General features: G+C 35.6%; 2 protein-coding genes across 2 annotated transcripts in view; one reads left to right on the top strand and one right to left on the bottom strand.

Annotated features, from left to right (window-relative positions):
- The window catches only part of mcoln3b (mucolipin TRP cation channel 3b), a 38,278-nt gene extending 25,188 nt beyond the window's left edge, over positions 1–13,090 (bottom strand). The window contains exons 1-4 of the mRNA XM_028811528.2: positions 12,917–13,090; positions 7,358–7,587; positions 6,410–6,577; positions 1,976–2,129 (exon numbers count right to left, since the gene is read on the bottom strand). Of these exons, the coding sequence (XP_028667361.1) occupies positions 1,976–2,129; positions 6,410–6,577; positions 7,358–7,587; positions 12,917–12,965 (601 nt within the window). The 5' untranslated portion in view covers positions 12,966–13,090. The remainder of the gene's footprint in view (positions 1–1,975; positions 2,130–6,409; positions 6,578–7,357; positions 7,588–12,916) is intronic.
- Positions 13,091–13,556: 466 nt separating this feature from the next.
- The window catches only part of dnai3 (dynein axonemal intermediate chain 3), a 45,870-nt gene continuing 34,868 nt past the window's right edge, over positions 13,557–24,558 (top strand). Inside the window, exons 1-6 of the mRNA XM_028811527.2 lie at positions 13,557–13,652; positions 16,911–17,034; positions 20,821–20,859; positions 22,304–22,488; positions 23,048–23,152; positions 24,296–24,433. Of these exons, the coding sequence (XP_028667360.1) occupies positions 16,911–17,034; positions 20,821–20,859; positions 22,304–22,488; positions 23,048–23,152; positions 24,296–24,433 (591 nt within the window). The 5' untranslated portion in view covers positions 13,557–13,652. The remainder of the gene's footprint in view (positions 13,653–16,910; positions 17,035–20,820; positions 20,860–22,303; positions 22,489–23,047; positions 23,153–24,295; positions 24,434–24,558) is intronic.

The raw sequence follows: 24,558 nt of genomic DNA, 5'->3' as shown, positions 1-24,558 counted from the left end.
AAGGCCAGAAAGTTCTATCTTGGTCTCATCAGACCAGAGAATCTTATTTCTCACCATCTCAGAGTCCTTCAGGTGTCTTTTAGCAAACTCCATGCGGGAGTTAGCCTTAATTCTAAGCGGTGTGATATTTCAGTTTTTCTTTTTTAATAAATCTGAAACAATTTCAAAAATTCTTTTTTTTGTCTGTCAATATGGGGTGCTGTGTGTACATTAATGAGGGAAAAAATTAATTTAAATGATTTTAGCAAATGGCTGCAATATGACAAAGAGTGAAAAATTGAAGGGGGTCTGAATACTTTCCGTACCCACTGTAGCTCTGCTTAGATGCCATCTCTTGTTTTGAGAACTTGCAAATGAAAGTGCTACATTTTCAGACCTCTTTTATGCCTGCTACTTGACAATCAAACTAATATGATATACTTTTGCAGTCACAAGTGAAATTATGAATTAAATCAAACTCCTTTTCATGTGGAGTTTGTTCTACCGTCCGCATCCTGTGGTTATGGATTTTACAGAAAATTACTTTCTACTCCACCTCTGGCTGTAAATTTCAACATTCAGAGGAAATAAAAAAAAAAAAAAAAAAACACTTCATAGAATGAGGAAAAAATATTCAACCCTATTCAACATAAAAATCTCAAAGTCCATTCTGGTTTCATTTTATAGAAACAATGAAAATATCACTGCATCCTTCATAACACATGTTTAATAGTACTTCTGTACACTCAACACAAACATCATATTTGTAAACTTAAAAGACCTGTAGGAGTGAAGCCACATACTGTGTATGTACTTTACTGGTTACTTATTATATTGTTATCTGTTGTTGAACACAACCGAGGTGATGTTAAATACATTAAGTTACGATCTACTCTTGTTGTTGATTTGGCTGTAATATTAAATTCAATTTCTAGCAACGGTGTTAAATGGCAATAAAGCTTTCAATTCAATTTTTTAATCCGATCCAAGTATTACAACAAACGTACACTAACACAACAAAAAAACATTATTAGTAACTCAATCATTTTATGATGCCACCTTATCCATCCCTGGGCACCAAGACGCTTTAACACTGGGTACAAGCAAGAAAATAAGCCCCAGACAGAACAGTTGTCCACATAACGCAAATACTGTGTTTATGTCAAATAAACTAGGTCAGGTGTGAGTCATTTAACCTGGATTGGATGTGGGAAGAAAAAAAAAAAAAAAAATTATATATATAATTTCGCCAGCCTACTCACTCACTCACGTCTGTCTGAAGCCGAATGCACAGTCGCCTTCTGCGCAGCTGCCCGAAAAACCTTATGAGACCGACATCGCGGCAGGCGGCGGATTTACGGCCGTGAAAATTCAAAGAGAAAGGCGACTTCGATTAAAGCTCTAGAGGCCTGAAAGTCGATTTCGACTACAGCTCGAGGCCTAATTACGCATTCTGATTCAATTACGCATTCATTCAATACACCTATATCAGGTTTGTGGTGCTTATACTTATTTCTATTCCATATTGTACTGGAACATTCATCATTCAATATTATACTATAGGCCTGAAAAATTCATCAACTAACAGTACAAGCCTGTACAGTAATGAGTAAAGCGGACTACAATCATTACAAAACCACTTCTTCGTTACTTATCATTTGTTCTTCATACACTGCTGACACAAACTCGTGCCCGTTTCATCTTTCGTTTTCGAAACGGGCTCTTTGTCTAGTATAATATTATATATATATATATATATATATACACATACACACATTTATACATACACACACAAAGTACAAGTGACAGACAGTAACAAGCAAATCCAGTTGCCTGGACCTTCTTATTTATATTAAGTGACTTGTAAAATATGGTTAAAGCACGTGCCTGAGAGATGCTAGAGAGTAAAGTTCACTATATCACCACTTTAGCAGAATAAACTCATCTGTTCCAAGACCTGACGTATTCTTATGAAAAGTTTAGTAAAATACCTTACCTGTTTCAACTTTAGTGTCAATATCAAAAGTCTCATTTCCAGGATAGATTGAACTATTCTTATACAGCTCCTGGCAGATAATCAAGCCAGGATATTCCTCACCATTCCATTCATAAGCATGATTTCCAACAGATACATTTGGGAGGTGCAAGTACTGCAGAAATAAAACATCAATTAAGTCCCCTACCTAAAAAAAAGAACTATGATGTCAACATCAATTTTCAGGCATCTATCAATTGGAGAAAAAAACCCACTCAAATAAATAGTATACAGTTAGGTCCATAAATATTTGGACAGACAACCTTTTTCTAATTTTGGTTCTGCACATTACCACAATGAATTTTAAATGAAACAACTCAGATGCAGTTGAAGTGCAAACTTTCAGCTTTAATTCAGTGGGGTGAACAAAACAATTGCATAAAAATGTGAAGGCAACTAAAGCATTTTTTTAACACAATCCCTTCATTTCAGGGGCTCAAAAGTAATTGGACAATTGACTCAAAGGCTATTTCATGGGCAGGTGTGGGCAAGTCCGTCGTTATGTCATTATCAATTAAGCAGATAAAAGGCCTGGAGTTGATTTGAGGTATGGTGCTTGCATGTGGAAGATTTTGCTGTGAACAGACAACATGCAGTCAAAGGAGCTCTCCATGCAGGTGAAAGAAGCTGCGAAAACAGAAAAAACCCATCCAAAAAATTGCTACAATATTACGAGTGGCAAAATCTACAGTTTGGTACATCCTGAGAAAGAAAGCGAGCACTGGTGAACTCAGCAACGCAAAAAGACCTGGACGTCCATGGTGAAGAGAAACCCCTTCACAACAGCCAACCAAGTGAACAACACTCTCCAGGGGTTAGGCGTATCGATATCCAAGTCTACCATAAAGAGAGGACTGCATGAAAGTAAATACAAAGGGTGCACTGCAAGGTGCAAGCCACTAATAAGCCTCAAAAATAGAAAGGCTAGATTGGACTTTGCTAAAGAACATCTAAAAAAGCCAGCACAGTTCTTTGGACAGATGAAACCAAGATCAAATGAGGGCGGAGTGGTGGCTCTGAGGCTAAGGAGCTGCGCTGGTATTCCGAAGGTTGCCGGTTCCAATCCCCGTCACTGCCAAAAAAGGCCACTGCTCTGCTGGGCCCTTGAGCAAGGCCCTTAACCTGTAATTGCTCCAGGGGCTCTGTACAATGGCTGACCCTGCGCTCTGACCCCAAAGGGTATGCGAAAACTACCAAATTCCTAATACAAGAAATTGTATAAGGCGAAACAAAAAACAAAAAAAAAAAAAACCTCTACCAGAATGATGGCAAGAAAAAAGTATGGAGAAGCCATGGAACAGCTCATTATCCAAAGCATACCACATCATCTGTAAAACACGGTGGAGGCAGTGTGATGGCTTGGGCGTGCATAGCTCCCAGTGGCACTGGGACACTAGTGTTTATTGATGATGTGACACAGGACAGAAGCAGCCGAATGAATTCTGAGGTGTTCAGAGACATACTGTCTGCTCAAATCCAGCTAAATACAGTCCAATTGATTGGGCGGCGTTTCATGATACAGATGGACAATGACCCAAAACATACAGCCAAAGCAACCCAGGAGTTTATTAAAGCAAAGAAGTGGAAAATTCTTTAATGGCCAAGTCAGTCACCTGATCTTAACCCAATTGAGCATGCATTTCACTTGTTGAAGACTAAACTTCGGACAGAAAGGCCCACAAACAAACAGCAACTGAAAGCCGCTGCAGTAAAGGCCTGGCAGAGCATTAAAAAGGAGGAAACCCAGCATCTGGTGATGTCCATGAGTTCAAGGGTTTTCAACCAAGTATTAGAAATGAACATTTTATTTCCAGTTATTTAATTTGTCCAATTACTTTTGAGCCCCTGAAATGAAGGGATTGTGTTAAAAAAATGCTTTAGTTGCCTCACATTTTTATGCAATCGTTTTGTTCACCCAACTGAATTAAAGCTGAAAGTCTGCACTTCAACTGCATCTGAGTTGTTTCATTTAAAATTCATTGTGGTAATGTACAGAACCAAAATTAGAAAAAAGTTGTCTCTGTCCAAATATTTATGGACCCAACTGTACTTCAAGACAGAATTAAATAGGAATGCCCCAACTATTGTTCACTCCAACTCCTGTTAATTTCCCAAACTGAAAGACTGACTCCTGTCAGCAATCCAGTAACCCACTCCATTAATCACTGCCAACTTGGGCCATAATCTCGCCACCAGGATACTTGCACAACTATAATGTATTCCTGGAATGCCTTCCAGTCTGACATGACATACTGTGGTCTAAGTGCAGACTCCCATTTTTGTTTGTGCAATACTGGACACATTGGTCAACAGCATCAACTTCATCATAATATGTAGTGACCAGTGTTCCTATTAAAAATGTGCATTCTGCACATGTGTCTGTATATAAACATTTTAAAACATTTTGGATTGTAATATGTATCTTAATTGCTCTGAACTTAGTATCAGTAACACTTCAAATAAGGATATTTGTACCATGACATTTGTACCATGACAGTACCCATATACTTCCTTTTTTTATAAAAAGAATTGTGAGTGATTGTACTTTAAGTCACTACTGTTAATTATGTTTATGGAAAATACAAGAAATTCCTTCCTCAAACTTTCCAAAACCTTTACTTAATCTGAAATAAGAAATTCAACCAACTACTCTGTGATGAGCATTAACTTTGTTTAGAACTATACATTAAAAATGAAAATACTCCTACCATAACCAATAGAGTAGAGAAGTAAAAAAATAGGCAAGAAGAATACAGTATGTAACTTTAATAATGAACTTGCTGGCTAGTTCCTGTTTTATGTTAAGACCATATCAAGACCTATTAACTGAAGTTAAATTCACAATTCAAAGTAGTGCTTGGAAACAAATTGGTTGGTCATTAAAATGTATACCAAATTTGCTAACTTACATATAGTATTTTCCTGTTACTGCAAAATGCTAGATCTGTTTTTGTTTTTTACCTTCGATTACAAAAAAACACTTGAATTTATTCTATTCAAACAAAGACTAAAAGCATTTTCTATTAGTATTGTAGATATGTACTATTCAGTGCTAGAGCAAACCGCAAAAGGGATATCTCAAGGATGCATTTACGGAACCTCAGGATGTTAAATAGAATTTAAAGTATTGACACATCTCGGCAACAGTGTTGGCTTACAAGCAAGCATTAAATTAGGATTAGACTACAAAAGGACCTTAAAGTTGCAGGATACAATATAATTGCAATATTGATAAATAGGTATTCAGGTTTCTTTACTACTCTATCTCGAGGGAAGATCACTTTCCAATACAGGATTTGTAATTTAAAATATGTTTGACACAACATTTCATTGGTATTATTTGTTCTTACTTCTAATCTATTTTTTTTACTTGTTATATTACTAGTATGGAATTAAACGAGTCATTTTCCCCTGATGCTTTTTAAATTTTATTCAAAAAGAACTTTTGTACTTCATCCTGCCTAAAAGAACACAGTGTTTAGCTTACTCATTTCTTCAACATACTATAAGAGCTAGAACTTTCAGTCCAGTTCATCAAGCTCAACTGACTAGCTAATAGAAATCAATAAATAAATACATTTGTCACAATATCTTGTCCACATAAGATGTGAAGGTTACCACTTTAACCGTAGGACTTTGTACTTAGTCATAGATTCCTGTGTTTAAATAATTTCCTCCTTATTTCAGTCTCAAATGCACTTTTCTTTCCACCTTGAACATGTGATTCAATATATAATTGGAAAAGAAGAAAAAAAAAGTTCCTACTTAAATCAACTTCATCTATATCTTTGAGAATTTAGAACAGTTGTATTAGGTTCCCACATAGCCTATTCTGCTCTTTTAGCCACACTATGCATTTACCCACTATCGTTTCTACAGCTTCTCTAATATACTGTAACTGTGTAGCATGGTGACCACAACTGCACATAGTAATCCAAATATGTTCTCACTAGAACCTTGTCTCATCCCATAGCTCCTTCCTGTATTCACACACAATTAGAGGTTGCAATAGAATGCCATTATTGAGCATTAAATTTCAATGTTTCAACAGCAAAGACTCTAAATTAAACACACTCAAAATGTCACACACAATTAGGACAAGTACCTAAAAGGACACCATATAGGATAGATTTTGCATCATTTTTTCCATGCTGACCCTCAAGGTTACTGTGCCTGTTAGTATTCCTACAAATTGAATTCTTAGGAAAAGAACAACTAATTCCAGCTAGCTCTTCAAAAGCTACAAACTGGACATTCAGGTGTAACATTCAATGCATCACATCAGACGTAATCTTTAAGCTAATAAAATAGTTCAGAATAAAGTTAAAAGCAAACAATTATACATACAAACAAAACACATTTAATGGAATACTGGTTGTTAAGCAATTTACTTGCCTGATACACTGCATAAGAGATCGATTCAAAAAAATCACTTTTAGTGTATACTGCAAAGTTATCTTCCAGTTTATATGTATAGCCTCTGAGGAAAAGGTGTTTAAAGGCATTCAGGTTGTCTTCTTTAAAAGCAACCACCATCTGATTACTCAAACCAAAGGATACCAGCTACAAAATGGAGAGAAAAAGAAAAATTTGTAAATAAAATTCATAACCAAGACTTCCTCTCCAGTTCATACAATTGAAGTAGACCACAGACGGGCCCTCTTGAGGTTTAGATATTTCTCTGTAATCCACAAACTCTGATCATCAGAAAGAATATGAAAGTAAAATAACACCATGGGCCACAGGGGACATTCTAGAGAAAGGGTAAATGCTTGTACAGACAGATCAAGCCCGCAGAAAAATTCAGAATCTTTCAAAGAATTAGATAACCATGAATATTAGATGCATTTTTCAGTAGTATTAAAGTGAATTTTCATGCCACCCATTTCCTAACAGAAGTAAATCTGAAAATTTATTCTTTTGCAAAGTTCCCAAGTTGACTTTACATTGGGCAAACATTACATCCAAAGCAAGTTGTATTTAATGGTATTTAGCACTATGGAGATGTTTCCCCAAGGACCTCACCCCCAAGTTTGTTCTAGCCAAAATTTAACACTGCCCTTCCTTTGATTTATGAATCTGCTCAATCCAATTTAGGGATTTATGGGAGAACATCAGGCACAAAGCAAACTCACCACTGTAATAAAATATGGCTTTCTATTTTTAAAATGTACTGTGAAAGATAGTTCTGTTCTATAAAATATAAATGTAGTAATGTCTAAATTTATATTTTACATAAAATAAAAAGGTAATTTCATTTGTTAGAAGTGTACTACTGCAAGTTACCCATTTTAGGATTACAAAAAGAAAATAAAACTACCGCTGCGTTAATAAAATACCTACCTGGGCTGTTATAATAATAATCTTAAGAATCTGTAGTCCTAATTTCCAAGGCTTTCTTCCACGGGCTTTGAATTTATCACACGGATTCATAAAATAGAATTTCAATTTTCTTCGAAAATTATCCTCAGCATCTGGGTCGTCAAGCTCATATTTTTTAGAATCGTATGTATAACTGTTGCTTTCACGAGTTCTGTTGTAATTCTTAAAAATCATCTCAGGTTTCTCCATATCTACCAATTCAAATAATTAAAATAGTAATAAACACAATATATACTGTATCAGCTTATAAAAATACATAGGAAATGAGATTTCACAGATTAATAGTGACAGACTTCATAGGGAAAGGCAGTGATAGACCCATAAACACCTTACACTTAAAGTACTGGAATTCTATGGCAGAAACTTAAACCCCGAAACTGCAAAGCAACTGCAGGCACAGAAAAGTGTCTGCAAAATAGATTATAAAAAAAAAAAAAAAAAAGCCTATCTTAATTTCATTGTATGTAATAACTAGCTGTGCTACCCATTTAAAAACGGATGAACTCAAAGTAATCAATGTTTTACTCAGCATATTCACCGTTAACATTTCCAGTGCACTATTAACTGGAATGTATTTTGTAATGCATGTAGTAATAACATGCATTGCATTTTTCATACCAACAGATGTTGTATCACAAACATTAGCATTTCTTCACAAATCTTATACCAAATGGGATATCACAGAGACACAGCAACTGGACAAGAAAACAGACACACACTTTTTTTTATTTATATATATATATATATATATATATATATATATATATATATATAAATATATATATATATAAATAAATGTTAGATGAACACAAAAATCTCATAAAATAATTTTAACTCAAGCCCACAGAAGGACACCAGTTTAATGTGTGGTATTTCTGTTTCGCCCACTCGGGGACACCAAATAAAATGTAGCAAATGAAGTATAGGGGGGGGGGGGAGAGATTTGATTGATGTAGTTTTGTCTTTGGCAATACCAGTAATTAAATAATTACATAAGGCTCCCACCTTGTTTTCCTTAGTTTCTAACAGATTCATACCAAGGTAACTGAAGCACACTTTATGTAAAGCCAGAATAACACAATTTATTGATAAACACAAGGATTATTGAGATATGATAACTTCATATACTGTATATTGACATAGAAGACAGGACATAAAACAGACAAACAAACAAGTAACACCGAAGAGGCTGACTGTTTGCTGGCTATTTAGAGATCTAATTTATCTTGGACCAGTTTTACAATACCAAGTCTTTAAAGAGAATGTCTAGTGCTTTGTGGAGTTGCCTGTTGTTTCTCCAGGTTCAAGTGCCACTGAACCCCTACCAAGTCCTTTCTTCGTAGTGTGGTGTGAGGCTGCCTTTCTTAGCTCACTGTTAGAATCTTTGCTTTTCCCTATGAAGCTGTAGCGAGCACATCAATGCTCTTTCTGGTACAAGAGTGTAGGTGTTGATCATCCCTTCTTGAAGTAGTACTGCTTCTCAGACTGGGCTCAGTCCATATCACAGAGCTTGGCTTTTTTTCTCCACAGAGGCTTCTTAACCCAAAGAGAGTGGATCATCAGCTTTCAGTTCTCCCAAAGACAGAGCAGCTCATCAGTTTTCATGTCCCCAAAAGAGATGGATGCAGCTAACTTTGAAGGAAGGTGCAACCTCTGACAACTGAATCAATGCCTCCTTATAGGAGTGTTATTTTTTCATGACATCCAGGCAGGGTTCAATTTGCAGTCACATGGCTAAAATGAAAATCTATTTAGCCATCTTTTTGTCTAAAAGAGCCTCTGCAGACAGGGCCGGATTACAGACGAAATTGAGCCTGATGCTGCAGCGCAAAAAAGGCCTATTTTTTCTCGCCATCATTGGTGCATGTGCATTTGACACTCACTCATCTGTTTTCATCTGGGCCTATTTCAGGAATGGGTCTAATGCTGCAGCATCAATAGCACCCATCTTAATGCGGCTCTGTCTGCAGAGGTATCAGCTCAACTCTGATGTACGCTTTTATTATCAGATGAAGTACAGGGCTGAGAAAAGATGTGTGTATGTAAGCTGCAGTATAGACATTCACTCATGCAATTTTTTTTCCATTTCTTTGGCAAAAGCTACTATTTAAATTTAGAAATTTGTAGGAGATGTGACAATACCTTGAACACTTCTAGAAAATAAGGTGTTTGAATAGCAGTAAAGCAAATTCACAAAATATTTTTACAGAAAACCTTCAGTTTGTTATAAAAAGCAACAGTGAAAAATGAAATGTAAGCAAGTTTGATCAGGAAATATACAACATAAGAAAACATAAATAATTTATTATTTTGGATCTCACAAAATTATAACATGAACAGTATAAGAACACCGCCTTAAAGTGGCACCCCCATATGTAAATTGTTGTGCTATGATTTTTCTGAACTACTATGGAAATATTATATGCTCCATACTACAGTTTGAATGTGCAGTCTAAAATAATTTTTCAAGGACTGTATCTAAACACACCAAATGTTCGCATCTATGATTTCAGCAGATTGTGCATTTGCACCTTTAAAACTGCATCCATACAAAATGTGAAGGTGGTGAAGCAAGCGGCAAAGTAACACAGCCGGCATGGCCTAACTAGATTCTCATTTAGGAGACATTAAACATTTTAAAGTCATAATTTTAGTTTGCTCCAGTTACTTAACAATTTGTAACTATAAAAATACCTCCCAAGATAATTTGACTCAGAGTTTAACTTCTTTCTCCTTTACAAACCGAAAAGAAAAATAACAAAAATTCCAAAAAGCTAAAAACAGACACACAACAGCAATAACAAACAAAAGTCAGAGTTAACTGTAAAACCAAAAACAAATGAGTCTTTCTTTACCGAAATACATCAGCTGAAAAACAGACATCAGGTTATTAAAGGAAATAAAAACATCTGAACAATTTGAAAACTGTGCAAAATGTAACAGGCCAGAAATCAGACTTGGGTCCCTGAATATTTGGGAGACAACATTAACAACTGCACCACCATAATTACCCTGGTGTGATCAAGTATATACAGATAGAAAGATATACTTTATTTGTCCTCAAAAGGACAAAGAGAGAGACCTTTGATCAATAGTCAATCAACTGAGCCGCTCACTTCCAAGGGGAATGACGCCTCCCATTCTCCCCCGGATATTAGATCGCTCGGCAGCGAATCGAAAAAAAAAAAGTTTGATTTTAAATACGACATGTGGCTTGCTTACCTAATTGTTTATAGAACGCCTTTGCAATGTCTGGATTCGATATCCGTGAGTGTTTATCGGTTATCCAGCTATAATGGGCCGTAAGTGCGCCCAATATACATAGTCACTTAACTGGTGCATAACTTGAGCATCAGTATCAGATCATGGTTATAGTTGCACATAGCACGAGCAACAATTGGAATTTCGACTTAAGTCTTTAAAATAAAATTTCAAATATATATGTGTGCTCTGTTTAAAATCGACTGCTAACATCCGGTTAATAACTATGCATTTTTATCGCACAAAAGCTACTTTTCCCAAAGTCCTTCCCATTTTACAGACATCGCCTGTCTACCGTTTCCAGAAGTTTCTTTAATACACATTCATCTGCCCGTCCATGTTCAAACCTACAACAATCGAATTAAATTGATTAGTAAGTAATCACGCCACATTCAAAAATCAGCCCTCATTTGAACAGAAAAACCGGAGAAAGGTATCAATGCTTCTTTCAATTCTTTATCTGCTTTAGCACTCAACAACCTGACACTATTATTCAAATGATAATAAAAGCTACATATTCTGTGCTGTTACATAACACATCTGTTTTATATCAAGGGGTAAATAAAAAAGTTAGACTTAGCGACTGACACTTTTACCTTATTATTATACAAGAAGTTTATTGTTATATACACAGTAAAAACATGTTAAAATCATTTACAGTAATTAAACTCTTACCTAATAATACTTATAAACAAACTGCAATTCGCAGTGTTGTTGTCTGCCTGCATCGTCCATATAGACAGCATTGCCAATCGCGGACAGGAAAAAAAAATCCTGTTAATTTAAACGCAAGTTTACAATAAAAGAATTACTAAACAGGTGAGCAAGTGACTTACAATCGCTCACCTGACGCCCCTAATAGGGACGGAAAAATTACTCACCGCTTTGTGTAACTGGATAATTATATCACCGCTCACGAACTACCGTACTCCTCTCACCGAGAAATACATTCCAGATTGAGTTAATCTATCGACGGCAATGGCAATGAGAAGGTATTCCCATGACACAAAATCGTCGTCATCATGTGACCAGGGAGACAAACAAGCAGCCTTTTCGCCCAAAGACGATGAACAAGCACGGTGCATATTAACCTTACTCTGATTCTCATCAATAGATAACTTCAGCTTTCTCTGGCCCATTATGCTGTTAATACAGAATGGTGTACTAAGGTGGCAAGTGTATACCTACTGAACAAATACAGTATTACGGTTATGGCGCTAACCTGTTAATTGCATCGCGTCATTGTAGCCATTACTAAATCATGTGTTTCTAATACATGTTTATACAACTTTTTGTACGTCTGTCCATTCAATTTCTTGCCTGAAAAGGGATGTAGAGTCAGTGCGAATCCAGGCAACATTTGGTGCAACCATATGTGAATGTGGTGCCAGCGTGTAATTGTTTCTGTTGAATCTGATTGAGAAAAAAAAAAAAAAAATTATATATATATATATATATATATATATATATATATATATATATATATATATATATATATATAAATAAACCATACGAAATTACCCCAGGTAGACTGGGACATCATACTGACCAAGTGCGCCCTTACACATACAGTTGCTTTAATAGCGGGTACCCAATTAGTACAGCAGAATTTCGAATAAGTGTGGCTGTGCTCGCAAGTTTACCCTGCTGCAATTGAGTGGCGCCCTGTTATCTCCACTTCGTTTCCAATCCAGCAAACATTGACTGTAGCCCCCGGTCTTTGTAACGATGCATGGATGGATACATCCACGCGAACACATGAAATATAACATTTGACATAATAACATTTTTAAATAGGCACAATCCAAGTCGGGAAGGTCTGGAGGAGTGGGGTTTCGGGTAGAATTCAGAAAACTGCACTGGACGGTGTGCTGGTCTGCTGCGAGGGTCATCTCATTCAATATACAACTTACACACCCAAGGGGAGAATGTACTAATTCCAAACAGCCAGTGACCAGACCTTGGTGTAAATAGTACATGCGTCCTTTATCCATATTGTTGGGCCTTTTACATAACGGAAGTAGCAAAAACGCCCAAATCAGAACGAATATTTGAAATGTACTTGTAAGATTTGTGAGATCTCTTGGTATTGTTTAACTAAATTCACTAAAAGTGTTTTGTTTATTCCAATAGTAATCTAGGAAATAAAGAATATTGGTTGTCAAATTTACATTTAAAATAACCCGCTTATCCAGGGCAGGGTCGCAAGGCAGTTAAAGCTTGTCCCAGCAATTAGCTGGCTGAGGATATGAACAATACCTTGACAGGACGTTAGTCTATCGCATGGTGAACACACACAATTTGGCATCGTCAATCCACTTGTCCTGCAGGTCTGTGGGAGGAAATCTCGAGGAAACACACGGCAACATAGGGAGGCCTTGCAAACTCCAAGCCGTCTCTTTATTACGAGGCAACAGCGCTACCACTGCGCCACCGAACTACAGAACCCAAAAGCTTAAATGTGTTTATCGTTCGTTTAATAACTAAATAAATAACTGTCTCTTACGTCATGTTATCACGATGTAACCAACTGTCTAACCGTACTCGTTGGGATCACCTGGAACGTTCATAAAAAAAGATAACACAGTTAAAGATTATTCTTACCTATTGAATGTTAGCATACACTATTATGTACGCTGTTAGTGATACCACTTTGCCTACGGACTAAGATATGTTTAACTGACAGCTTCACATTGTTATAATTTTAATATCCGAAAAAATAGCACCATAAAGCTAAAATGGCTTGCCCTAAAAAGTGAAGAGTTACATGCGACTTCAAACTGTACGGCTCCGTATAACAGTGGAAAGTGGCGCTTTAAATATGGGCGGGACGTCCGGTCTAAGAAGAAGAAACCGATAGGCTGTCAGGAGAGCTCGATACCGGAAGGTGTGGCATCCATGGAAACTCAAGAGACTCGGGAAGACTTGCAAGAGTTAGCGCTCCTCGGGATTATTGAACTATACATATTTTTAAAAGGACAAAAGGAAGTCGAAGGTTGGTTTTTTTTGGACTATTATAAACATTAACCTACGTGATACTCGTTATTCTTTAAAAATTTCGAAATATCGATGAATATTATAAACATTACGTGATACTCTTTATTAGTCTTTTTAAAAATGTTGAACTATCAGTTGTTGTACACGCCGATGAAAATAAGACAGGTTTATCAATTGCAAACCTTCACTTTTCTTGAAGGGTGTTACTTACATTATAGTTCCCTTGTGATTAAATGTAAATGGATTTTTTTCTAAAGCAATATATGACTTGAGTTCAACGTCTAGTGCTTGGGCTATTTAAATTTGTTTAATTCTTAATATATACACCCCTAGTATGCTAATAAAATATTGTACATATAATGTAATATAATACATGTGCACTGATTTTTCAGTTTGATAGGTACAACAACCTAAGAGAAACTGACAGCTGGATAGAGAGTGTTAATTTGAGCAATGAAATCATTATTATGTACACAACATGCCACAAGTTAATGTCGACCCCATTTTGGTGGATCTGTTTTCTGAATAGCTCATTCCATTTTATCTCACTATTGCAGATATGTCCAACCAAATTTCAGTTTTTATGTCTACACATACAGTATGATACCATCAATGAATGGGGCAGAGATGTATGTAAGAAGGATAGAGATACGGTACCTAATAACGTGGGCATTCATTGTACACTATAACTCAAACTGATTTGTTGTTTTTAACAACACATCAAGTATAGTTAAATAAATGTAAATTAAAGCAATATGAATGTAAATTAGAGTTAGAAACTATATGAAGTAACTGGTGGATATTTTTAAACCTGATTAATATTGAAACACGGTAGTAGGCAACTATGGAAAACCTCACTTTAGAAAGAATTTTAAAAATACAAGATAAAGGGGTAATAGTATAACACATTTAATATTTTTTCTTAAATCCACTTAATCCAGTACAGGGTTATTGCAAGTAACCATTCTTTGGATGACTTCAAATGCCACTCTACAGTATTGAAGGAACTGCCAGTGACAGACTCTCTTTCCATTTCCATAAAGAAAGTCATTAGATTATACTGGCACTTTGTTCTCTGCAGTCATCATCACACAGTAAATTGTCTTAAGTCTTTAAGATTTTCCCATATACCCTCTATAGAGCTTTGTGTTAACACAGCAAAAGCCTGACAGCTAGGGTGTACCAAGCGAAATTTTTATTTCTATAGCTCCTTTCTACATAAGATTGGTGCAAAGGAGAAGGTTAGCAGGATAGTCACTAAAAAGGGCAAAAGTAAAGGTAAGAAATACCTAGAGTGATCAAGAGACAGTCAACCACTAACAGGAAAAAATGCTAGCTGATAGATGTACAATGTTAGTTTTGTGATAACAAAAAGGTGTACATTAGAAGACCTTACTGTATGTGTCTTACAGGGCTGTATATTATGTATAAAGTAAATAAACATTCTGGAATTTTGACTTCAAGACTTTGTGTGAATCCTGACATAATGGTAAATGGGTGAAGCTGGCAACCTAGGTATTTGTTGTTGGTGTGAGCTTGTTTATATTCTAGTTATGCTAAATTAAGGATATGTTAAATACATGGACTATTAATTTTCATCATACTCAATACTGTGACACAAAACCTGCAAGATATTGAAGAAGTCACCAGCCTAAAAAAGTGTTTGTAGAATAAAAGAGAAAATGTTGATAATTGTGAATTTGTGGGGCCTGCACCACGGTCTTGGATGAATTACTCCTCATAGTTAGCTAGTTGCAACATGGATTTTTTAACAGGCTTTCTTTTGCTGTAAATATATATATCTCAAGTTTGATTATACTGTAATTCCTACTTTTTTCTCTCTTCCCCATACTAAGAAATAAATACAAAAACGTAAATGTTGCCAGTTGCCTGTTTGTTCAGTGCCTGGCTTAATAACTCACATGTATTGCAACTAATTCACAACTGATATTTGAATTAAGTATCGTATTATTGCTTTCTGTGTCTTTTGAGTAGCATTAAAGTATGAAGAAGAACGAACATTTCTTGACTACAAAAAGCTCAGTGATAGCCAGTGCAACTTGGGTTAATCAGAAGAGACTTACACAGCTTGGCGGCAAATGACCAAAGAGTCATCAGCTAAATGCGCAGCGTGTACAAAACATTATATTCATTAATAGTAGTTACCCACTATGTTTTGTTTTTTTTTACTTGAAATTGTAATTCAGGCTGCCGCTTTTAAAGAAGGGGCCAAGAAGCATATTCCTTTTCTTTTTAACTATTAATATTGACTTAATGGATTGTTAAATAAAAAGGCCTGTTCCTCCTGCCAATTAGGTTTCTTTGCGTGCTTATTCTGTTCAAAGTATTTATATTCTAACTCTTTTTTTTTTAATAGACAATGCTAACAGAAAGTTGTTCCATCCATCCATCCATTTTCCAACCCGCTGAATCCTAACTACAGGGTCATGGGGGTCTGCTGGAGCCAATCCCAGCCAACACAGGGCACAAGGCAGGAACCAATCCCGGGCAGGGTGCCAACCCACCACAGGACACACACAAACACACCCACACACCAAGCACACACTAGGGCCAATTTAGAATTGCCAATCCACCTAACCTGCATGTCTTTGGACTGTGGGAGGAAACCGGAGCGCCCAGAGGAAACCCACGCAGACACGGGGAGAACATGCAAACTCCACGCAGGGAGGACCCGGGAAGCGAACCCGGGTCCCCAGGTCTCCTAACTGCGAGGCAGCAGCGCTACCCACTGCGCCACCATGCCGCCGAAAGTTGTTCCCTTTATCAAAATTCTCTATTCATGATTTTAAAATTAATTTGTTTTACAGAATAAAAGACAATGTTATAGCCATTATAGTATTCCTGAATGACTTCCTTTTAAGTGTAAAATTGAAAATCACATTTAATATAAACAAAAAAGTGCAGAGAAAGTACTACATCCAGTAATCTCCCTAGTGCAGTCCATCCTTTCACTGACTGTCAGACTCAAGAGGCACTATTACCCAATGAACACTCTAACAATAACACTATATTCACAATTTATTTCTGACTTATTAAAACGTATAATAAAATTGTGTGAAGTCTTTACAGCAGTTATCATTCCCAGTTTGATTATTTTTATGTTGTTTGCATCTTTGTAAGGTAAAAACATAAGTTTAGTATCAATAAAGAAAAAGTCAGCTGATTAGCTGTGTTAAAACGGAGAATACCTGAATGAAATTGTTGCATATTTACAGTATGTTTTATGAATTTTCAGATGACAGGTAAAGGAAGTCCAAAAGCTGGTGCCAGGGGTTCTGCCAGTAGGCCAAAAAGCTCAAGCAGTGCTGGAAGTGCAAAATCAAACAAAAGTGCTAAAGGAAAGCCAAAACCTTCTGCAGGTATAATTATTTAATTTGATTTATTTTCTTAGTCACATTTCAACATATGTGTGAAGCATGTTATGCATTATTATAAACATATCCTTCCATTTTGTTAGTGTGCTTATCCAATTCAAAGGCAAGAAGACCAGGGAATAGTGAGAAAACTGTAGTCATTTTGCAGTAATACTATTCAGATGCTTAAGCTCCAGGAACTGACCAAAGTTCTTGTATAGCTTTTGTATGTGTAGAGTTTATAGGTTGCTCCTGTATTCATCTGGATTTTTTTTGGCACTTCAGTATCCTCCCATAGTTCAGTAATATGAATGTCTAAGTCAGGGGTTCTCAAAGCCGGTCCTGGGGGCCCACTGTGGCTTCAGGTGTTTCTTCCAACCAAATTCATAATCAGTGCCAACACCTGATAACACTGATCACAACTAATTAGCTGGTATTTTTTTTCCTCTTCTCTTATTCTACATTAAGAAAGCACCACAGCATGATTTTTACATTTATAAGACATTTAGGAATATTTCCATTTTTGCCAGTGATTTAAATGCTTAACCATCTTTTTTTGATTGTATTATATTTTGCCCTTTCTCTGTGCAGTTTGCTCCTTTCATTGAATCTTAATAATGACAACCAGCAGAGCAGACAGCCAGGCAAACAACACTGAATAATCAAAGGCTGCAACTACTTTAGCATTAGACCCACTAATTAGAAAATAATTAATCAATTAATTAAACAATTAGAACACCTGGCAAAAAATAGAATGACAATCAAGATGAAAATATTGTTAAAAAAGAAAAAAAAATACATTACTGTATTTCCATATAACTGCTTGGTAAATTTTATATATATATTTACCAAACTTAGTTTTCTAATTTCTACATTTTTCTCAGAACACAGAATATGGCAAATAACATTTCACTTAATTAGCCCAGGAGTCCGAATAAAAATAGAAACTGGTTGGAACAAAAACCTGCATCCACAGTGGGCCCCCAGGACCGACGTTGAGAACCCCTGGTCTAAGTAAATGGTGACTTTAAATTGCCCAGTGAAAGTAAACATTTGTGTACTTGAAGGTTTTCTGCAGTGCACTGTCTTCCCATCTATGATTACTTCTTGCCTTTTTCTCAACGCTTCAGTGATTAGACCAGCCACCCACTCTCTATTAGATAAGGCAAATCAGACAAGTGAATGGACAAACAGATGACTGAACAAGTTGCTGAATATGTAGTGTGCTCACTCCGCTGCATCCAAACTCTTGTTACAGCTCTAAGCTGGGATACTTTATCTGTGGAATTTGCATCTTGTCCCTGTCTTATTTGCTTAGGAGATCCCACCTTCCACTCATTTTCTGAAGACTGAGAAGGAGTGCAGTTATGTCATTTAGCACTGAAAACTTAAATTCATGTGAAAGTTTGTATGACTATGTTGAAATGACACCCCAGCCATAATGATCTCTTCTTTTGTACTCGCTATTTCCACATTCTGTTTTATTCTAGAGCATTTTTATTTTTGATTTCTTTAGGCATAGGATCAAATGTCATTTTGTTTTTGGGTCAGTTATAATTCTTCCTTTGATTTTAAACTATGTTTCCAAGCATCAGTTCAGGGACTTTAAATGTCAATAGCTTGATACCTGAGAAGCATTACAGGTGATACCTGATAAATGATTAATCTGATACAGGATAAGTAGTGTGGGTATTACCTAATTTAAAAATCAAATGAAAGCAGACAGCTGATCCTAAAAGTGAAACAAGTAGGCTGAAGAAATAAGGTGATGATTGATGTTTGACAAATGGTAATAATTAGGATTGATTAATTTCACATTACTTTTTGAAACCTGCATAATCCAGTTTAGGTATGTAGGAGACATTTTTGGTACAAAACAGAATAAACCAGTATGCCCCACCCACACATTGGAGTAATTTGCAAAATCTAATGAATCTACCTAGAGAATAATTCATGCATGTAAACTACACACTGAGAATGACCAGGTGAAGTATTCAAACCCAGAATGTCAGCACTGCAAACCACAGTGCTACTTTACTATTAATCCTAAAAATGTTAGATTACACATAATAAGCACATTTTTATTTTTTGTCTCCTATCGGTTAAATACAGTAAGTATTAATTTAATTACATCTTCTGGTACTGTTGAGATTATGGCCTGTGGTCTGCAGTATGTACAGATTGTTATTTCAGTTTCCTCTTACAAGAAGCTTTTTACACCTTTTACTGAAGTGCTTTAGTTAGGTTTGATTTGCTAATATAATTCATAAAATATGAAGTGTTTTCATGAATCATATGCTCAGCCATGCGGGTTCCCTGTCTAGGGCTGTTTCTTGTCCTGTACCCTATGCTGCCCAAAATGGTTCCCAACCCCACCCTGCTACCTTTACTGGATAAGGTGGGTTTGAGAATTTTATGCTATGTTTTGTTCCTATTCCTAGTCTAGTTTTGATTAAGTTAGACTGATGGGGGCACAAAAAGAGGTGCACATGCAAACAAAACAAAATCAGCTGTGGCTAGGCTGAAGGCCTTGCTGTGAATAGCCAATCAAGCACATGGAAGGAAGAATCAGTTCTGTGTGAAGAAGTCAATACAAATTAAATAGTTAGATCAGCAAACGCCTTAAGATGTGTTTATAGGTTTATGGAATCAATACTGTCACATTCAGATACCCAAATTGAGAAAAAAAAACTTATAGTTAAGTCCTTTGGTAAGAGGGAGGAATTATCATTTAAGTAAAAGAAGACCATGTTGTTTTGTAGGAAGTAGGTTTGATAAACCTACTTTATACTTTGCATAATATTAAGTTTAGTTGTTAAAATCAGATTTATTTTGATGATCTTTTCAAGACTAAGTTAAAAGTAGGATTTGGTTGAATATTTCTTATCTTGCACTTGTGTGATACAAGTTGACTGCTGTCATAAAATGCCTAATTGGTTTGCCACACATCTAGCTGTGGTGTATTTATATAAAGAAAGGTCTCACGGTTGCTTTTCTCAGAACTCAGTTTTGTCGTTTTACAGCTGAACTTTGTTTGAAGATAGTGGTGTTCTGAAATATTTCCACCTTGACTTTTACCAGCCACTACAAGTAGATGTTATTGAGATCCAAAGCATATTCTGTTAGACGTCAGCAGAAACTGTTTTATTATGCCAGTTCTTTATTATGCTGATTTTCCTGCTGTGTTGTATAGCCTCTCTACTTTTAGGATCTGGGCATGATTACCATCTTAGTCACTTTAAATTTGAAGTTTGCACATTCCCCTGATGTTGACAGGGGTTTTCTCCAGGTACAATGTCCAGGTTAGATTGATTCATGACTGTAAATTAGCCCTGTGGTAGTGACTGTGGATGCTTGCATGAGTGTGCTCACAGGTGGCGCAGTGGTAGTGCTGCTGCTTTGCAGTAAGGAGACTGTGGACGATTGTGGGTTCGCTTCCCGGTTCCTCCCTGTGTGGATAGCGCTTTGAGTACTGAGAAAAGCGCTATATAAATGTAATGAATTATTATTATTATTGTGCTGTCTAGTGGATTGGCATTCTCAAGTCCTGGACTTTTTCTAGTGGTAGGCTTGAGCTTCCTGTGGCCATATAATTGAAAAAGTGAGTTCATAAACTAATGCAATAAAGAATTTTTACTTTATGCTTTTTGGGAAATTACTTGATTTTCAGTAATTAATACTTATTATATAACTGACATTAATGAGAATAATGATAATTACAAGTAAATGGTTAACCTCCTCTTCTTAGATTTTTTTAACTTAATAATGTACTAATATTTGTAAACCTTGTAGGTAAAAAAGAAGAAGCTGCACCACCTGCTTCAGAATGTGGTAAGATAAATATATCTACAGTAATTTCCTTAAAGGTTATTCCACTGCTATTCTTTGTTCTTCATGGAACCAATAAATGTTGGAGACTACATCCTAACTATTTTTTGAAAAATGATTATGTTCCTTGGATTAAGTAGGTATAGAAGTTTGTTATATAAATACACTTTAGTCTTTATTTCCAAAGTTCTTAAAGCAGATAATATGTTTTGCCTTTGTGCCTGTTCTTTAGCTGATTTGCAGTTTTTGTGATATATCTTATATTTAAACTACTATAGAAATTTGGGGTCTCTTTTTCCATCTAGCTATCTAATACTCTTTACAGAATATTCTGTACTAGCAGTGCTGCTCATCTAAAATGGGTTGAAGTCTGGGTAATGAAAATAGACATAACATTTTTTATTCAATACATGGGTTGTACATTTGGGCTGCTATAATAAATGCACCCAATCCCTTTTCCTCACTGCAACCTATTCCTATTTGGACTGAGCCACCTGTTTTCATCGCTTTGTCTTGGCACCACTTACTGAACTGACCACTCTTACAGTCAAAGTGTACTGCTAGGAAAATGTGGCTGTGGCTGCTACTTTAATGGCCTGATCTAGCCTAGTTGTGTTGGGGCTTTGGTTTCTCGATATGTGCATTGATTTATTATTATTTACTGTCATCCATTGCCCACCACGAGAAGTTATCAGTCATTAGTATTACAGCTATAAACCTAGTTCACTTAGCCCGAGTGGGTGCATGAAAGTTGCTACTACTTCTGTTGTCAGTGTATATCTTTGGACAATGGAACAATCCGACAAGACCAAATTTCTTGGAGCATATTCCTCCCCATATATTCATGCACTTTCTTCCACATGTATGATGTCTGATTAATACATACCTCTAAATTAATCTTGAAACCAACCGGTTCCTCTTGTGGAAAACATGGGGTTAGAAAAACGGATGCATATAGTAGAGGATAAATTCAGCATATTAAATACATTGCTTTTCTTTAGTGTTGTGATTCATTTTTTAAGTTTTTAGCTCTTTTCCAGAAACCTGAATGCAACAATGCATGACAAAATCCTTCAAGAACATGAATACATTTTAATATATAAAAATAATATCAAGTTGTATTAACATATGCATCCAATGTAGAAGTCTTACTTAATCATAAATTACCATGATATATGTACCTTGCACAGAAAATTGACATGTTATAGATATGTCTTTCTTGTTAAAAGAAAACTAAAAAACATGCTTATGCAATAATACCAATGTTATACCAATTACCAATGCCAAACACCATTGTTATGCAGAAGAATTCCTTTATGTTCTGTCTTTAGCAGCGATAGAAATTTTTTTTTTTTATCACGGTCATTGCTAACTTTAAGTAATTGCTGTCTAACAAATGTAACTTATTTTAATTAATTTTGTAATTGTTCTTTTTCATCATGCCTAGCTCCACCAGAGGATATATTTCCCCTGGTGCTAACATCAAAAACCCAGGAGCTTTTTCAGTGTCGAGCTGATGAGGATCTTACACAAGAAAATCCCTATAAACTGCTTAGAAAAGAAGACATTCTCCTGGATGTAAAGACCAGAGGGGTGGTGTCTGATTTTCAACCATTTAAACAGCTGGTTCTTGTATGTATTGATTTACTCTGTGATGCATTTAAACCAAATGAAACATTTAATGTACCAAAGGGATATCTTATTAATCTAAATTTGGTTCTCTTAACAAGCTACTTGATTAGTTAAACTTCTTACCTCCTTTTTCGTGTTTCTTTTATGTACTTGTAATGGATCTGAAGTAGACAGCAGTTTGTTTAACTTTTATTACAAATGATCCTTCCACTCACTCGCAGGCACATTATATTTCATTCAGTGCTTGTAAGCCTTTGTACAAGAACAATAAAAACCTGATAGTTTGTGCTTAAAATCATCTTTATTCAGTTCTATGTTTTTTCCCATCTATTCAGCCCTTTCCCCCCATTTTAACTGGACTTTATATTTCTGTCACATCACATATTACTTGTTAAATAGGCTGAAGTATTAATGAAGCAATAATTAAAATGTACCTTAGTGTTAGTTAATAACATTGTCTCACAAATCATTTTCGAACAGTTTTTGGTGTTACTTTCTGAACCACAAGAGAAGACTATTCATTTCTTTTTAATTATCTTTTTCTTTCTGTCTTATCCAGGACTATCCTGAGGAAGAAATTTTATTGGTGTATGACAGAGACTTTAAATATGGAAATAATTTTTACCTTGTTGGCTCAGAAGAAAAGAAAGAACAATTTTTACATGTAATGAAATAGTTTGAATTGTTTTTTGTTTCCTAAATTAAAAACTGATCTTTATATATGTTGATTTTAAAGTGATATTATACTTAAAATCTTGACATTTTTTCTTTTTTTTCTAAACTGTATTGGGTGCATTTGAGTGTGTGTGTGTCTCTGTGTCTGTACATGAGCACTGCAATTGCCTAGTGACCAATCAGGCTAGAATTTTGCATTACATTATAGAAATATGTTAGGTCTTATTTCCACATTTTGCTTTTGTACCTATTATTTATCTGATTTACAGTGAGTGTCATAGAGATAAAATGTAAACTATTGTAGACATGTGTGGTCTCTTTTTCCAATTTAGCTGTATAATGTGGTTTATCAAACATTCTATGTTCACTGGGAAAGTTACACAGCTTACTTTAGGCTGCTTTTCAATATAATATATGATGGTTTTAGAAGCAGCTGCGTTTTAAGTACACAACTTAAAATGGAAGCAAAAGTCTGTGATATGGTTTGTATATTTGTAGCTGGAAATCCACATAGGAAGAAAATGAACCACATATCTTAAAAAAATAGTTTTATATTCCTAAGCCTTCAACTCCTATCAGGAGTCCTTATCAAACAACAATGATTAGAACTACAAGAACCCAAGGCAATATATAGCAAATAAGGAGGGGAGGATAAGTGGATGTGGGGGAATGAATTGATGAGGTGGGGTTCGGAGGGTGTTGGTCATAAAGTCTTATTTATTATTTGCATGTTCTTCTTTTCAAGCCTGCATATGCTGGGTTCATGTCCAAATGTCTGTTAATGGCGTTTTCATTTGATAGCTACAATTCAGCCAGTACTCTGGCACTTTTAGTATTATACAAATTAATGGTTCTTTTAAAGAAATGAAGTGGACAGTAATTTGGAAAGAGTAAAACAAATAAGCATATTTAATGAAAAAATACTACTTTCCTGCATAGATTTATAAAAAATACAAATGTCTTTTCATTTGAAGATTAAAATTCTTTTTTTTTTCCCCCAAGGGTTCAGATATATTTATAAAATGTTACTATTCTAAAAGTAGGAATTATAATGTTAATATAAAAGTAGGAATTATAATGTTAATACCTTTTCTCATACAGTAAGCTAATTGTGATGTTAATACTAATGCAGCCCCCAGAAGCATCAACACAAGAAGAAGAAGAGGAAGCACAGGAGGCTCCATACAAACCACCAGAATCTAAACTCTGGATATCCCTTGGAAGTGAAGTTGAGATTGAAGATGAGTCTATAAAAGATCACAGACAAAAGGTGCCAGACAGCATTATGATAAACACTCATAGACTAACTTGAGAGGCACTTATATTAACAATTTGCTTTGAATAACAAGAGGAAATCTTTTACAAATTTCATTAACAATGAACTGATTCATACTG

This window comes from Erpetoichthys calabaricus, chromosome 10 (genome assembly GCF_900747795.2).
Source record: "Erpetoichthys calabaricus chromosome 10, fErpCal1.3, whole genome shotgun sequence".
In the NCBI taxonomy this organism is placed as follows: Eukaryota; Metazoa; Chordata; class Cladistia; order Polypteriformes; family Polypteridae; genus Erpetoichthys; species Erpetoichthys calabaricus.
Note: the sequence above shows the minus strand (reverse complement) of the source record. Positions and strands in the feature narration are given on the sequence as shown.